The 18,063-nt window shown below is 40.9% G+C and overlaps 1 protein-coding gene across 1 annotated transcript in view; it reads right to left on the reverse strand.

Moving 5' to 3' along the window:
- The window catches only part of GRTP1 (growth hormone regulated TBC protein 1), a 41,737-nt gene extending 38,487 nt beyond the window's left edge, over nt 1-3,250 (reverse strand). Inside the window, exon 1 of the mRNA XM_060233745.1 lies at nt 2,558-3,250. Coding sequence (XP_060089728.1) covers nt 2,558-2,619 — 62 coding nt within the window. The 5' untranslated portion in view covers nt 2,620-3,250. The remainder of the gene's footprint in view (nt 1-2,557) is intronic.
- Between the last annotated feature and the right edge of the window lie 14,813 nt (nt 3,251-18,063).

Here is an 18,063-nt window from a genome sequence, read left to right on the forward strand (position 1 = left end):
GGAGTTCACAGGAGCACAGCTCCTGAACCTTTCTGAGATTCCTCCTCCTCCTTCTGAGAGTTCCACCTCCTTGTCCATTGAATAGTAGGTGCAGCTGCATAACAATCCCTGGATGAGCTCCACCACCTATTTTTCTACAAAACGACCCCTGGTCCTCTTTACATTCTCTGTGATTTTAATCCCAAAATAATTTTCTTACATCCAAATTTGTTACACATCAGAACCATGAAACATTTCCAGACATTGTTACATCAAGTTGCCCATGTTATTCATTCACACAATAAATTCCTGAGTATTTTGGTACCCTCACTTACTAGGAGGCTCTTATGACACCACTGTGGATTTTCTGTTAAGTTCTGAACTCCATCCATCTCTATATAGTAATACTTGTTTGCATTTTTGCATGTTGCCACTAAAAAGGCAATGGATCAATGAGAAACACACTTCCCTTTTAGTTGCTGCTGCTTTGCTCTTTGAACATGCAGGCAAACCAGAAAATGGAAAATCATAGTCTGTGTCATTTCAAAGGCACTTCTCTTTAATATTGTACTGTTCTCTACAGTACACAAGAGCAAATGCTTAAATGCCTCTGGTTGCAACTGAACCAAAGCACACACAAACTGTGCAGGGGATTTCTGAAGTGCTGGGCTATAGGCACATTAGGATTGACAGGCTAATAAAAACAAAACCAAAGCTGTACAGTGTGCATGTATATGAACTATATGCTTGGTATCCTGGAGGAAGCATCAGACTACAAAACAGTTTTTTTCTAGAAGTACACCCAGAGTAAAAACAATTCAGTCCAACTGACACACGGCAATGCTAAAAAACCCTCCCCTGGTCTGTGCAATTTTAGGCTGCAAACAGGGCTTGTATGTTTCAGTATTGATACATGGGTAGGGGGACTCCACACAAACAGAAAAATAATATTTCAAGGAGAGAGAGGCTTCTTCCTGACATCTACCTTTTGGGAAAGAATGGAAGGGATATGGGGGAAGGCAAGCAGCATTCATGAGCACCAACCTCCACAAGTAGCCTGAAATGGTTCTACTCAGGAAAAACTCTAACACTTGCATGAGTGGGATGCCTGTTTTGCTGCATATGTAAAGTGAGCCCCATTACCTAGTGATATACACTCAGGGCCAGCCCTGCCACTAGGCAAACTAGGCAATTGCCTAGGGTGCTGGCCTTCTGAGGGTGCTGAATTGGGTGCCCCCCACATGACTTGGTGACATTATCAGTGCAGGGGGGGCACAGAAGTTAGTCTTGCCTAACTAGAGCCTGTCTAGCACTGGCCTTATATACACTAAAAAAGAATAGAGGATTAGCTATTGCCTGGTTATGAAGATGGAAATAAATACTAAGTCTGCATCTTTGATGTCTTATTATTTGTCATCTGTCTGTACAGATTATACCAATGACTCTTTGGAATTTATAAACAATCCCTAACTTCTGTCTAGACAACATCCAATCTCTTCATGACCTCTCATCAATTCTGGCTTTTATATATGTTTCATTTGTCTGTATGTATAAAGTTTACCTATTTATACAAGACCATGCAAGAAGTTGGAATACAGTCAGTTAATGAATTCTTTTGCACGTGTTAAGACAAATCTCTTTCTAAATAAGTGACTCATATGTTTGTAAATCTTTCTTTTCAAGGATGCGCCCTAAACACACCTAACACTCTAAAGTGAATGGATTAAGTCTTGTGCAGGTGCTCCTAAAGCAGTTAATTGGTCACAGGAGGAAAACAATTACTGAAGAGTTCCATTATAAAAAAGTATTTCAACATTTCCAATAATACTGGAACTCCGACACATCAGAAGTTCTGTTTTACTAAGCTAAGGAAACAATCAAGAGAAAAATGTAACAACTGAACTAAGTGACTTTATGAGTCTAAAATAAGAATGTTTCGCCACTTTTAATGGAACTTAAATTTAAGTGTGTGTTTGATTGCATGCTATTAATTACATGTGGCAATCGCCCGTGCAATGAAAAAAAATCACACCCGTTAAATAAAGGGTAGGAGACAAAATCTGAAAAGCGATCTATAATGAGTCTAGAAAAGTTAATCTGTTTTGTCAGTGTTTATTCAGTAGAGTTATCTAGTGGAATAAAAATGCCCAAACAAGCGACATGGTTTACAGAGCTGTGCACATTAATTCGCAATGCCATCAGAAGACCTGAGAGCCATGCGCTGGGATGATGCTGATGGCCCAGTTGTCAATTAAAAGGGATTGAATTTCCAGCGCGTGCCAAAGTGCCCATCAGAAGCCACACGAGTGCAGCCTTCCCGTGACGAAGCGGCGCCGTGACCGCCTTCCGGAGAATTGACCCGGCGGGTCGACTGGGGCGCACCGACTTTTCCCTCCTCGCCTCATTCCAGCCCTCCTTTCTCGGCGCCTGCCGGTTGCCGGAGCGAATGAGGGCGCCCCCGGGCGGGCCAGCCCCAGAGGAAGGCGGTCGCTCGGCGCTTGCAAAGAGCCACCTGCGCGAGAGGAAGAGCCGAGCCGGGGTTGCCCCCCCCCCCCGCCTCCCCGGCACCACCACGTACCTGTGGACGTCGCTGGCGCGCGCTTCTTGCCGAGCGCGCCGCTCCTCCTCCTCGGTCTCCATGGGAAAGGAGTCCCCGGGATTCCTCCAGCACAGAATGGTCGACCCCGCGGCGGGCCTCTCGGCTACCTCCAGGGAGCTCCTTCGCTCCCCTTCCTCCGCAGCCGCTCTCCTTCACGGCTCCGAAGAAGGGAAAGTGCGCCCGCCGCCACACTTCCACGCTGGACAGGGGAGCCAACCCCAACCCAGGCTCCGAAGTTCAGCGGTGTTGCCCTGGGGGAGCTGCTGCTCCCGGTTGCCGGCAGGCGCAGGAGGCGAGGAGAAGGAGGCGGCGGCGGCGCTGGGCTTGCCAGGGTGGCGTCCTTCTTCCCATGCCAGGCGTCCTTCACGCGGCTCCCTGGCGACCCCGCCCAACGCTGCCTTGGGGGGTCCGCCGCGCCACAGCTGCCTTGCCTTGCCTTCCTGCCTCCCTCCCGCCGGGAGCCCGGCACCCCGGTGCGCCTCCTGAAGGAGAGCCGGCCGCCGCAAACTTCTCGCCACGCAGGACAACTTGGGAGAGTAGGGAGCCTCCGCCCGCCCGCCTCTTCCCAAGACAACCTGCTGCTGCTCCCTCCCCTCCCCTCCGCGTGCCTTCCCCGACCCGGCGCCTGGGAGTCCTGCGCGCGCACTTCGCCAGCCGGCTTAGGCAAAGGCCAGAGAGGGAGCCTCCTCGCGTCCCTCCACTTAAGCTGCCCGCGGGGAAGGAAGGCGCTGGGGAGGGGGGTTGCGGGAGCCCCTCCGCTCTTGCACGGGCGGAATGAGGATTTTCTTGAAGGAGCGAGCCATGGAGCATGCGTGGCCAGGGAGGTTGGAGTGTTGGCCTGGGACTTTGGAGACGCAGGTTCGAAGAGCCCCGCTCTTACGTGGAGCCAGCCGCCGGCTCTTTGTGGGACAAGGAGACTGCTGTGCGTTGCCCTGAGCTCTTTAGAGGAGACGCAAAATGCCCTTCCCCTCTGTGCACGCCGGAGTCCCTCCCAGCCACCAACGACCCTGATCATAATTTGACGGGTTTACGTATATTCTTGTGCGCTTTAAAAAGGGCCGGTTCATTAAGCAATTGACACATGAATATAGTTCATTAAGGGCCGGTTCTATTAAGCAATTGACACATGAATATTCCTACCGACTGGTGTAATACTGGAGAAAGGGCAGTTGAAGAACAATGTGTAACTACATCCGGAGTATTCTCCACTGATTTTTATTACATAATTAATGTAGCTAATATAGTTGCCAAACAACAAAAAGGAAAAAAATAGGCAGTTGCTAGAAAACTAAGGGTTGATCTGTTTCCCTACCAAAACTTAACTTTCAGAAAAACTGTTACATCTCAGTAAACAGGTAGTTTTTTACTTGAATTTCATTCCTGAGACCTGCCACAAAGTGTTATGCTGTGCTTCTATAGGCCTACCTGTATCCCCTAGGGTTCATTACTCCCTGATCTGCCCAAACCAGATGGATTCTAGGGCACTCCTTGGTCTGCTTTAGGCTCCATTTTTTTTGACCAGGCTCTGCCTCTAGCCCATACTCAAATACCATCCCGCCCCATTTCCAGACTTGGTACCTCTAGCTGCTAAAATGCACAACTTATCCCAAATCCCTTGAGCTTTAGCTCATAGAAGTATTTTTACTTATACATGGGAATAAGATAGCATTTAAATTTATTGGGATAACTCCAGTACTGCTGCTGATCTCTTCCTTTTTCTTCTAGGAAATTCAGAAATTACTTCCTGTTCTCTTGATGATGGCCCATCCTTTCTCAGTATTTATGAATGAGTTATAAATTGACAGTTCTTTGTGTGGAAAAGAAATGAAGTCCTAAATATAGGGGTTTTTTTTATGTAGCCAGCCAAATTCATGGATTTTAATTTTTTGTTATTATTGTAATAACACAATTATGAAATAATACTGCAAACCGAAATTTAAAAATAAGCAGTGGCTATGTCTGTCTACAAGATGACTGTTTAATTCTTAAGCCCAATGACTTTGAAGAGTGTAGCTCTGTTTAGGATTGTTCTGTAAATCTCCCAGTCCATCAGACAACAATACCAAGATACAGGAAGTGTAAAACCATCCTCTGCTGTAGAATGTGTCAAATGTTTCTGTGCAATTGCACATAAACATGCTGTCCAAGAAGTCAGGTCCTGTATTTTCTCCCAAATTGATGGGATTAAATTCACTGGGAGTATCCAAGGTCACTGAGAACCAAGATCGTGTTTTAAGTAGCTTAAGAATTCTCCTGTCTCTGAAATAGATGACCTCTGAATAACAACATTTCACTGATGCTAAAAGCAGAGTTCCTAAGCTATGGGGGTAAATTAAGGACCCTTGGCTTGCTGTAGGCATTGAGTTCACATGCAAAGACATGTATATGTTGCAGCACAAGATAAATCTAATGCTTTAAGAAAAAACACAAGCAGTTGATATTCTTATATATCAATTACATGCTTTTATTTGTCATACTGAAAATATCTGCAAGGATGGGATTTTAAAATCCTATTTTCTGCTTTGAATCTATATTATCTTTGATCTAAACATACTCTTGGAAATTGCATTGCATTTGACAGTACAGGGTGTATGGATGACAGACTAGCATTTCTCATTCAAAACCCATGAGCTTTCAAAAGCTTTTATGAAGAACTGTTCTACATGAAATGCTTCTACTCTGTAAAACTAAAACACAACCTGAAAACACAATAAACTTCCAGATATTTCAGAGGGAGAGTTAAGTACATGCATAGGTACCTTCCACAGACTAGCAGTGAAATATTATGCAGAGTTGCTACAGTCTAAGCCTGTTGGTGTAATTCCGAATACAATTGCACTTTAAAGGGCTTAGTTCTAGACTAAAACATGCCCTGCATTAGCAAGATATTTAGGACAAAACTAGATGTTACTTTTTATTGCACCCCTTCTCCCCCCATGCCACAGTCCCAATCAGAATCAGGCTTCTGTGGTGCTTAGGAAAATCAGCTGTCAGCCATCTGTGCAGCATGTGAGTTGTGCCAGGAGAGCCCAGACCCAGTTAAAAAAAAAGTAATACTTTGTTTGGCCTTGACCTGGACAGCCCCAGCTATCCCAATATTATTACATCTCAGAAGCTAACCAGAGTCAATTCTGGTCAGTATTTGGATGGGAGACCAGTCAGGAATACCAGGGTCATGACATGGAAGTAGGCAATGACAAACCAGATTAGTACATCTCTTGCCTTGGAAAACCCTGTGGGGTCACCACAAGTCAGTTGCAACTTGACAGCAAAAAAAAAAAATCTAGTTCGCCTTGTTGCTGCAGTTGACCAAGGTTGGAGAATGAGGACAGACTTATTTATTTGTTGTGGCACAGCCAGGCCTCCGATTCAGTGGGAGCTCACAGGAGTGCAGCTCCTGAACCTTTCTGAGAATTCCACCTCCTTGTCCATTGAATAGTATGTGGAGTTGCATAACAATCCCTGGATGAGCTCCACCACCTATTTTTCTACAAAATGACCTCTGGGCACAGCCATGTTAGAAGGAGATAAATGATAAAATGTCAAGTCTAGAATTTTTAACTAATGTTTTGAATGGCAAATGCTTAATAACAGTATGAGGTTTTTTTTCCTTCAAAAATGATGTTTCAAATGGCTAAAATTGTCCAGTAAGATTTATGGGGTCATGTTGACCTTGATTTTTTTTGTTAGCTCTGCTTATTCCTTAAGGAGCTTAGTGAAAACATTTTGTTTCACCAAGATCACTTATTAGTACATAGTTACATTTGATTTATTTATTTATTTATTTTGCTGCCAAGTCACAGCTCACATAGGCAAGAGACATTCAGAGGTTGTTTGCCATTGCCTGCCTCGTGAACCTGGTCTTCCTTGGTGGTCTCCAAATACTCATCAGAGCCAACCATGCTTAGCTGCCAAAATCTGATGAGATCAGGTGCAATCGCTTCAGTTCAAAAACCATGTATATATTTGCTGTTGATTGTAATAGATGATTCTTCTAACTTGTTCATTTTGCATATTTTACGCAAGTGGTCTTCAGCCTTTCCCCGACCTGAGTGGCCCCCCTTTAGTCCCCTAAGCAGCAAGCTCATGATCAGAAGTTACAATACATTTTGTTCATATGACGTAACTCATATGACTGGAAATGGAGTCTTGCTGTTCTAAAAATGACTCCTGTCCGTCACCTTGCCATTCTGCTGTTCCCTCTAAGCATGTGTTCAAAGAAAAGTATGTCCCAACATCTCCCTTGTTCTCTACACATATTCAGAAGCAGCACCTGGCACTACATCCCGTGCCATTTTCCCATGCCCAGAATCATCTCCATCCATGTGGAAGCAACCTGAGTGCTCAGCCTTAAAACACCTTGAACTTTCTTGGATAATCTAATCAAATATTGTTGTAATAATTATTGGTGCTCCAATCAACCCATTTATGATTGGGTTTTGTGTTCATTTTTCAAGGTGATGATGATGCCGCCCAATCAGTAAATGGGGAAAGAACCCAAAAGTTAAATGATCTTGTGTTCTTGCTGAAAGAATAGCAGATTTGTTTATTGGGGGAGGGGGAGAAGGAAGAGATTCTTTAAATGTTTTTTTTTTTTTTTTTTTTTAAGTTTTATCATTTTATTTTCGTTTATACAAAAACATCATACATCAATATCTTATACAGATTGGGGTTGCTTGTGGCATATACAAACATAAGCATTTCTTATTTAATTATCTGATATTATTGTTATTTCCACTAGCTTTATTATCTTAAATTAATAAATCTTCCCTCCGTTATCTCACTTATTAAGCCAAACATAGAATTTTCTCCATTTTTCAGTTGCATCTACTTTATTTAGACCTCTTATCATATTGGACAGAATATCCATTTCTGCGACGTTGAAAATTTTTTGTACTAAGTCATCCCTTTGAGGTGTATCTTTCTGTCTCCAGACCTTTGCAAATAAAATTCTGGCAGCTGTTAAAATATAGACAGTGATATATTCATCTTTTCGTGGAACATTATCTTTAACCAAAGATAAAAGCATTAACTCTGCTTTGAAGTGTATATTCACCTTTAAGATTTCCTTCAATAAATTATAAACCATCACCCAGTATTTTTGTGCTAAGTCACATGTCCACCAGCAATGAAAAAATGTACCCGTCTTCACTTCACATTTCCAACACTTCGGTGATATCTTAGAGTTAAATTTACTTAACCGTGATGGCGTAAGATACCATCTGTGGAACATTTTGAAATAATTCTCTCTAAAACTCACCGGTTTGATTGTTTTATAGTTATTTTTCCATAGGGTTTCCCATTGATCTATCATAATATTTTTCTCCAAGTTTTTCGCCCACCATGTCATGGTCTCTTTAACCGCTTCGTCTTCTAACTCCATTTGTAAGATATAGTTATATACCCTCTTAATTGATTTATATGGACCAGAGAGCATTAGCTTATCGAAGTCAAAATTCTGCCTTGTAAACCCTGCAATTTTATCTTTGTTATACTTTGCCAGGATCAGCACCATTGTCCACCACTCTATCCTTATTCCCCGAGTATCTAACTCCTGCTTGTTTTTTAATTTATCCGTTTCGTCAAGTAAATCGCTGTATCTAATTGGATTAGTAGACTCCCATAATTGAGGCTGCACAGAGGCTTCCTCCGGTGAGATCCATCTGGGAGTCTTTTCCCCGTAAATCTTATTCCTCAAGCTAAGCCAACCTGTCAAAAGGGACTTCCGGATCAAATGGTTTTTGAAATACATCTGAGGCTTCCTTAAATACCAGAGGTTGGCATGCCATCCGGCTTGAAGGTCAAAACCTTCTATCGCTAATATGCGCTTGTTCTCTAAATGTATCCATTCCTTTAGCCATAATGTCACACAAGCTAAATGATATATTTCTATATCTGGAAGGGCCAAACCTCCATTTAACTTCTTATCCAATAAGATTTTCCACTTAATTCTGGGTTTCCTGCCCTGCCATATAAAAGATCTCAGCTGTTGATTCATTTTAACAAAAAACGGTTTTCTAACGGCAAAACATACCATTTGTAGTAAAAATAAAATCTTGGGTAATATACACATCTTGATCAGGGCTGCCCTTCCCATAAAGGATAATCCTAAGTTCTTCCAGTTTTTAAACAATATTTCCACCTCTTTTAATAACGGTATGAAGTTGTTTTCATAAATATTACTACATCTATTTGATAAGATTACACCTAAGTATTTTATTTTTTGTTCTAATTTGCAGCCCATCTTGTTCTCCAGTTCACGGGATGCTAAATCAGACATATTTTTCGTCAAAATTTTTGATTTCTGTTTATTTACTTTTAATCCTGCTACCTCACCATATTCAGTTAGTTCTTTTAAAGCCTCCTCAGCTGATTCTAGAGGGTCTTGTAGGATTAAGGCCATATCATCAGCATATGTTAAAATTTTGTATTCCTCTCCTTTTGCTTTAACTCCTTTGATTTTAGCGTTTGCCCTAATTGAGTTATTCAGAACTTCCAAAGATAATATAAATAAAAGGGGAGATAACGGGCAACCCTGTCTCGTCCCCTTCTCAAGTATTATCTCCTCTGTAAGGTCTCCATTGACCACTATCCTAGCTGACTGTTTATCATAGATCGCCTGTATATTTTTTACAAAATCTCCTCCGCAACCCAATTTCTTAAAAATTTCAAACAGAAAATTCCAATCAAGATTATCAAACGCTTTTTCAGCGTCAATGAAGAAAAAGGCAGCCTGTTTATCCCTGCATAAATCCAAGTACTCCAAGATATTAGCCAAGATACGAATATTTGTTCGCATAAATCTGGATGGTAAGAAACCCGTTTGATCTGGGTGGATTATACTATTTAAGATCTTTTTCAACCTATTTGCCAAAATTAGTGAGTAGACTTTATAATCCACGTTCAATAAAGATATTGGTCGGTAACATCTGATGTCATTCGTTTGTCCATCCGTTTTGGGTATAAGTGTCACAGTACTGTATCTCCAAGAATCCGGTAATTTTGCAGAATACCAAACCTCCTGAATTAGATTTTTAAAATGCGTAATTAACAAATCTTTAAAAGTGATATAGTATTCTGCAGGAATGCCATCAGGGCCTGCCGCTTTGTTCTTCTTTAACTTAGACCAGGCTTCTTCAATTTCATACATAGCAATTGGTTCATTTAGAATTTTTATTTTATCTTCCGGTATCTTCATCAAAAATTTTCTATTCAAATAAGCCTCCTGATCTTCTTTACATATATTGGCCTTTTTATATAAGTCTAGATAAAAATCCTTTACTATTATCTTTAGATCTTCCAGACGGGATTTAAGTTTTCCTTCTTTATCCTTTAATACTTTAATTATTTTTTTTTCTTTTTCCTTCCTAATTCTATAAGCTAGCCACTTTCCTGGCTTGTTTGCATTGTCAAAGTATTGTTGCTTGGAATAAGCTATTTTCCTTTCCATTTCTTCCAACATAACTAAATGAAGTTTATGTTTTAGAATCCGCACTTCCTCTTTAATTGCCTTTTGTAGGGGGTTTATCTTTAATTGAGCTTCTTTATTTTTAATTAGATCAGTTAGCTCTATCCTTGCTCTAGCATCTTCTCGTCTCTTATTTGCTAAAAAATTTATAACCAATCCTCTAAAATAGGCCTTGCTTGTTTCCCACACTGTTGTGTGCGACAGCTCTTCCTGTGTGTTTATATGAAAAAAGAAAGTCATTTCTTTCTGTATAAATTCAACAAACTTCTTGTTTTGGTCAAGTTATGATACATTCTCCATCCCGATTTTCTCTCATTAACTTTCAGTTCACACATTACCGGACAGTGGTCCGCAATCGTTGAGGGGAGAATTTCTGCCTCCTGCACTGTTTTGACCATACCCACTGAGAGCCACATCATGTCAATCCTTGACCAGGAATTATGCCTGTTCGAAAAATAGGTATAATCCCGTCTACTTGGATTTAAAATGCGCCAGATATCTACCAGACCGTAATCTTCAACCAGTTTAACAAAGTTATAAGGAAAGATACTACTCCCTTTCCTTTTGATTTTCTTTTTGCCGTCATTCCCAGAACTTCTATCCAGTTGTGGGTCACTTACTGCATTAAAGTCCCCTGTTATACATATATTTTCATGTTCACAGCTTCTCACCTTCTGACATAATTCTCTATAAAATGTACCCTGTGCGTCATTAGGTGCGTAAACATTTATTAACAGAAATTTTTCATGCTGTTTAACAATTTCTATACCCTGAATACGAGCATCTTTCCCTTCAAAAATTAGTTCCGCTTGGCAATCACCTCGAATATATGTCACCAATCCTCTTTTTTTTTTCCCCTCCTCCGAGGTACATATAGCTTTCCCCAACCCTTTACTGATTAGTAAATGTTCATCCTTCCTTTTTATATGTGTTTCTTGTAGGCAAATAATGTCTGCCCCAAATTTTTTAAGTTGGTGAAAGACACGTTTCCTTTTCTGGGGTGAATTAAGACCGTTTACGTTTACTGAAATAATCTTCATTTTGTTTATTGTATATTATTTCTGTATTCTATTCACTATTCACTCAGACCACTGAGATTTTTTCTTTTTCTGTAACCTGGTTTCTCTATAAGAACTTTCTTCTTCTTGTCCTACTTCTCCTTCCTCACGTTCCTTTAAATATGAAGCCGCTTCTTTCTGTGTGAATCTCTCCTTCAATTCTTTGGGATTTGGGGGCCACACCTTTCTTTGCCAATCTTTCGTATATTTATTAATAAATTCCTCTGCCTTGAAAATGGAGTCTATTCTAAATCTAGAATTGGCATAGGTAAATAACACTCCTTCCGGAGTTAGCCATCTATACATTATGCCTTTCCCCTGAAGTAGCTCGGTTAGTTTTAAATAGTCTTTTCTTCTACTCCGTATTGACCAGGGCACTTCTTTCATGATTTTAATTTTGACTCCTTTTATCATCAACTGCCGATCTTTAACTTCCTTCCAGATCTTTTCCTTAATCACCTTTCGAGCAAACCTCACATGTATTTCCCTTGAGAGATCATTCTTTTTCGCATATAATGTGTTTACTCTATAAATGCTGTCAATCTCCTTCTCCACTTCATCACTCTCTACTCCTATAATCTCCGTAAGTGCTTCTGCCATTATTTTCAATAGACATTCATTTTTTTCCTCTGGTACGTTTAAGAATCTGAGCACGTACTCAGCTTGTCCCATTTCCATCTGGGCTATTTTATTATTTAATTCTACCTGTTTTTGCTCAAGATCTCCCATTTTACCTTCAGTCTGTTTCAGTTTATATTCTATTGATTTAGTTATCTTCACCACTTCTAGAACATCTTTTTTAGTTTCACTAAATTTGTTATCTAACCCATCAAATTTTTCACCCAGTCTTTCTATTTGTTTAGAGAGAGAATCCTGTAATTGATTAAGTGCCTCAGCAAAATTTTGCTGTATTTCTTTAATTGACTCCTGTGCAATTGCAGCACCAACTGCCTTAGGCTGCCCTGGGGAAGCCTTAAATTTTCCCTGTTGAGACATCTTGTCAACCTATATTCACACTCAATCCTTAACCTACTGAAGGGTTTATTTCTCTGCACCTTACTGTTTTCTTACTCTAGTTATTATCAACAATATGTACCCTATCAGATTCTCAAATGTTAATTCAGTTATCTTATGTTATATATATATTCAATAGCTAGCAGTCAAAACACTATGAGATGGGACTCAAGAAAGAGTATAACCTAAACATAGAAAACTTCACAATCTAGGCAAATAGTAGACAAAGTCTTTCTTCTAAATACTTCCACATAAAAGAAACAAAAAACAAAACAAAAAAAAAACCTTTAGTATAGTCCCCAGTCCGTCGTTATCGTCGTTATCGTCTTTAATCTATTGTATCCCACGTTGCTTATTAGTTCTGATTTCCTTTCTTCTACGAGTCCACTACATCAGCTACTTGTGTTGCTCCTTAAAGTGACAGCTCCTAGGTAGCCCCGACCAGTTGCTGTACCTTCTGAGTTCGTAAGTTGCAAATTTGCCTCTTCTGAGCCACCGTCGTCTCCTCACACCAGCCTCCGCCCTCCGACAACGCCCCAGAGTCCAGAGTCAATCCACCGAGAGACCCGAAAGCCAAAATAGCCACCTTTTCACTTCACAAGTAGTCCAACGCCTTTAGCAGTCTCCCCCACCAGAGACAACGAAGAAGAAATCCTCAACTTATTCGTGGTGTGGGCGCCTTCCCTCCCGTCGCCACCGACCAGCATTGACGTGCCAATCACACGCCAATCACACGCCTCCTCCCTCTGCTCACTCACTCACTCACAGTCAGGACAGGGAAGACTCTTTAGCCAACTTTTGGGATGAAATACGCCTTCGCTTAGAATCCTCTAGACCAGCACCGTCCCAGTGCACGAGCAGGAGAAAAATTAGAACTTCGTATCTCTTGCCCCCGACCTCCACACAGCACCTCCGTGAACCGGTGGCTGGAGCTTGTTCGTCTTCCGACGCCTTCGGTCTTCGGGAAAGTAAGGTAGGGGGATTACCGGAGAGCCGGCCTGGCTCTTCCTCTCCCCTCGCCCCTTCTATATACTTTCGCCCTCCAACAGGGTAAGTACGGACCTCAGAAAGGCCCCCCTAGAAGACTGATACTCGGCAGGCTTCGGAGCCCGTCCGAAACGCTGCCGCTTCGCTCCGCCGTCAAACCGGAAGTCGAGATTCTTTAAATGTTAAGCCAGATCATAATTGACCCAGGGGTGGTTATATTTCCCTCTCTTTTCTGTCACACTATGGTTCCAGTCCAAATTGGGCCCATGCAGACCTGGTTTTAAGTTCCCAGAACAGAACTTGCAATATGCATTGGGTCACATGGACCAAGTGAATAACATAGTGTGCTATTAGGCTCAAAAGGTTTGGTTGCAGTGATATAACATGCTCCCTTGGATCACTGATCCAGCACAGGAGCTAACAGGACAGAAAAGGTCACTTAAATGATTTCCCAGAGCACAGGGGAGGGCAGACGTGTGTAGATTTCTTCACTCTTGTACACCTCTGATCTTAAGATCTTGATGGTTGAAATGTGAATGTCCAAAAGCAGACATCTGGCATTATTACTGTCAGTTTTGTCAAATTATGTTTTAAGTTGTATTCTACTGCTTGTTTCAATGGAGATGTTACCTCTTTAACATAGATGTATTTTTCTGTTATGTTTAATAACACCACAGAATAGACTCACCAGTCACAGGAGCTTTTGTCCCAAACAGTATGCTATGGCCTCCTCTCTGCTGCTGAAATTGTCCACCCAAAATATACTTCCAATGTGTCTTCCCTTTGCCTTTTCCCTAGTAACTGGGAGGAAGGTATGTTGGGGGTGGGATTTTTTTTATTGTTATTATCTGTTTATTGATATTCTGCCGGTTCTCCATAGGGGCTCAAAGCAGACCACAACATGAATAATAAAATCACAATAAAACAGCATAACAATTTCAATTTACAGTCCAACAGAATAGTTCAGCAGTTCCAGATGGCATAACAATACGATTCAGCAAAACAGCACAGTAGGATAGTACAGTAGGGGAGAACAACTGATCAAATGAATAGATGCCCACCGCCTCACCCAAAAATCTGGCAGGGTAAAAAAAAAATGTTGACCCTAGTTTACAGTTCCTGATCCCTAGCAAATATATATTGGTTCTACTGTCCTATTCAAAGAGCACTCCAAAAAGGAAAAACAAAAAAGCTACTAGAGTTCTCAGACTTGTTCTCTGAAGTGATAGATATCTACATGTCTAAATGTTTTACATTTCTCCTATGCGGGGCTCTTTTGGTAGAAAAAACCCAGCAAGAACTCATTTGCATATTAGGCCACACCATTGTTTCACACAGGGCCTTTTCTAGAAAAAGTCCTGCTGGAACTCATTTACATATTAGGCCACACACCCTGACACCAAGCCAGTCAGAACTGAATTCCTGTGCGTTCTTGCTCAAAAAAAGCCTTGCTCATATGTATGGTAAAAATGTGAACACTTTAAAAGCTGCTTTAGAAGAATTCTAGAAAAAGGAAACTTAAAAAGGAGAGAAACTTGAATTTTGTGTCCAGATTTTCTTAGAGTATGTGGCTTTGTGCTTAATAATTTAACCCCTATATGACATTTTTTCATATATCGTTCCAGTCAAAAATTCATGAATCTTAGAAGAAAGGAGTTTGAATATCAAATATTAGTGTAATGTGATAGTTAAATTCCTTCTATCCAATCACCTTTTTTTGTGTGGAGTGCATGCAATTGATCAAAACAAATATGTCAGACATAATAGCTTGAAGATGTTCTGTGCATTTAATTTATTTAACACAGAGCCATTTTGGGAGAGATGGTGCCAGCAGAATGACACTGCTTTGGGAACTGTATTGACCGACTTTGGCAACAACTTCTCAGGCAGAAGGGGTTATTCAATATTTTTTCACATGAGCTTGGAATTCATGAAGGGGACCATTGTTTGTTTGCAAAATGTTTCTACAAGACATATAAAAGGATTTCCTGTTCACTGCATCAACTCTGAATAAAAATTTTAGACCTTTTCATTCCCCTTGATGACAATATAGGGTACTGGTATCTTTTACAGTATCTTTTTCTGTACATTGATGGCTACTCTTCTTTAGAGATATGACAATGAAAAGAGATAAGCAGGAGTGCCATCTGTATTAAAACACATCTTTCCAGTTGGTTAGACATTTGAACCAGGAACTGGAAGATCCAGGTTCAGACCCCCACTCTGCCATGGAATGTTGCTGGGCCAATCACACACACTCAGTCTAACCTACCTTACAGGTTTGTTGTGTGGATAAAGTGGAGAACATTAGGGAGGAATCTAGGATATAAGTGAAATGAATGACTGTATAATAAACATAATATCAACCAGGGCTTTTTTGCAGAAAAAGCCCAGTGGGAGCTCATTTGCATATTAGGCCACACCCTCAGATGTCACTATTGTTTTGCGCAGGGCTTTTTGTGCAAAAAGCCCAGCAGGAACGCATTTGCATATTGGGTCACACCCCCTGGCACCAAGCCAACCAAAACTGTGTTCCTGTGTATTCATGCTCAAAAAAGCCCCTGATGTCAACACTGCAGCTTCATTGGTAAGGCAACCTGATTCGTATTTTCTATTATTACATGAACTGGTTTTCAGTGGAACTGGTACTCTGGGCTAATCCATTAAGACATGTTGGATCAAGAATTGCCTTTGTCCTGCCTGGCAAAAGGAATCTTCTATAAATGGCTTTCTGCAGAAAGGCGCCTCTGGATTAATCTTGGTTGAGATTTGCACTATATGGCAGACCACTGACTAATGCAACTGGATTTCTAGGCCAGCATTCACATTTTTGGCCACGCTCACCACCACCAGAAGTTTCTTTATTCATCAGATATGCCTTCCCCCTTGGTGGTTCACTTTTTACTCACTAGCAGCAAGGCGGCATTTTGAACCCAAGCCTGCATTGTGACTACACAAAAACAGTTCCATATGAACAAAAACAGAGAGCAGTCCCTACCAATTACTCCCTCCCTATAGCAACCTCCACACAATATTTCAAGCAGGTCTCTCTAAGCTTTAGCACTGACTTTCAGAGTATGCTGGCAACTGTAATGTGAACAGGAAATCAACAAAACTCTATTGTGCTTTCAAAATTCCACTTGGTATCTAGCCCAGTAACTAGGACAAAGTCACCCAGTGGGTATCACAGCAGGATTTTGGATGTGGATTTTCTACATAGAACTCACCACTCTAGTTGTTATATATACCATGTTGGCACTCTAGAAGAGAAGCTGCAGTGCCAGAAGTGGTGGTCATGATCTGGGAGAACCAGGTTTAAATCTATCATGGATGACATGATTGGGTGACCTTGGACCAGTTGGTTAAGAATGGTGAAAGCTATACATAGAAATTAAAAGCTATCAGTTAAAAATGTCTCATGATTATATGTTATCAGGGCTTTTTTTGAGCAAGAACACACAGGAACGCTGTTCCGGCTGGCTTGGTGCCAGGGGGTGTGGCCAAATGAGTTCCTGTTGGGCTTCTTCTACAAAGAAACCTGTGTGATACAATGGTGATGTCAGGGGGCATGGCCTAATCAGCAAAGGAGTTCCTACTGGGCTTTTTCTACAAAAAAAGCCCTGCATGTTATGGTAAAATATCAATGTGACTTGTAGGTTTAGGAATAAAAATGTCCTAATGCACTGCTGAAAAAGACATAATATTGCTTAAGAAATGTAGGATGGCTTTATGCATCAATTTTATCCTACTAATTCTAAAAAAGTCCCTTTTTATAGCTGGGACTATAAGCAGGAAGCAAAAGATTGTCACAATTTTACGCTTCCTTCATATTATCCAAGATATGGTAATCAGAATTGCTACTTTCATTGTGATATTAGATACTTTCATGTCAGATTGGGAGCAGCATCTACAGAAGAAAAATAGTAAATTGTTAAACGTTGTTGGAAATAAGTAAAAGCTACAATCCTAAATGTACTTTCTAGGGATCTGTTTCGGACAATCCTAAACATACTTTTAGATCTGTTTGAGGCAAACCAGAGTTCTTTTCTGGTCAGTCACCATAAAACGTAGAATTGCCAGGTCTGTGTTGGAAAATATCTGAAGATTTTGGGGATGGATCGAGGAGAGGGTGGGGTTTGGGAAGGGGAGGGGCCTCAGCATGGTACAACGCCATAGAGTCCACCCTTCAAAGCAGCCATTTTCTCCAGGGGTTAGTGTTATTTAATTTATACGACCACAACCATTCCTCTTTGATTTTCCATTTTGCCAGCCTGGGGGTTTTGTGTGTGTTTCTTGCTTACTTATTTATGTAATTAATATACCCAGCTTACATTGTTCTCCTCTACTGAGAGAGGGTGACCGTCACCCAGCAAAGGCAGAGTGGGGATTTAAACCTGCATCTCCGAGATTCATCTGACACTCTGGCCACTACACCACACTGGCTATTGTGTCATTAGGCCTACTAGGGAAAAAGCACAATTTGGATCCAAAAGAGCATTTCTGTGGGCAGAAGGATTTATGTCTATGAAGCATGACTTCCTTGCCTCCCTCTTCCTACAGAACAAAGTGTCCCCAAAATGCTGCTCTGCGGAACCTTATCCCAACTAGATCCATCCCCATATATTTTACGTATTCTGTACACTGGTCTTAGAATATACTTCAAATGCATATAGGTCACTGCCTAGATGGGAGACCTCTTAAGAAAACTATGGTAAGCTGCCTAACAAATACATTTTACATATTTCTATGTAAATAAATACATGTACAATAAACACCACATGTTTTTGATGGCTTCAGATTATTTTTAACTACCCCTACCTGAGTTTTGCTTAAAAGGCTAGGATTAAATACAACAATTCTTATTAGTGGGTTTTCCTCATGTAGGTTTTATAGGGTTTGGGTTAAGGCTATATCAATGAAATGGTCATGTTATTCCTATCATTCATAATCATATCATG

The sequence above is a fragment of the Heteronotia binoei genome, chromosome 3 (genome assembly GCF_032191835.1).
Source record: "Heteronotia binoei isolate CCM8104 ecotype False Entrance Well chromosome 3, APGP_CSIRO_Hbin_v1, whole genome shotgun sequence".
Lineage (NCBI taxonomy): Eukaryota > Metazoa > Chordata > Lepidosauria > Squamata > Gekkonidae > Heteronotia > Heteronotia binoei.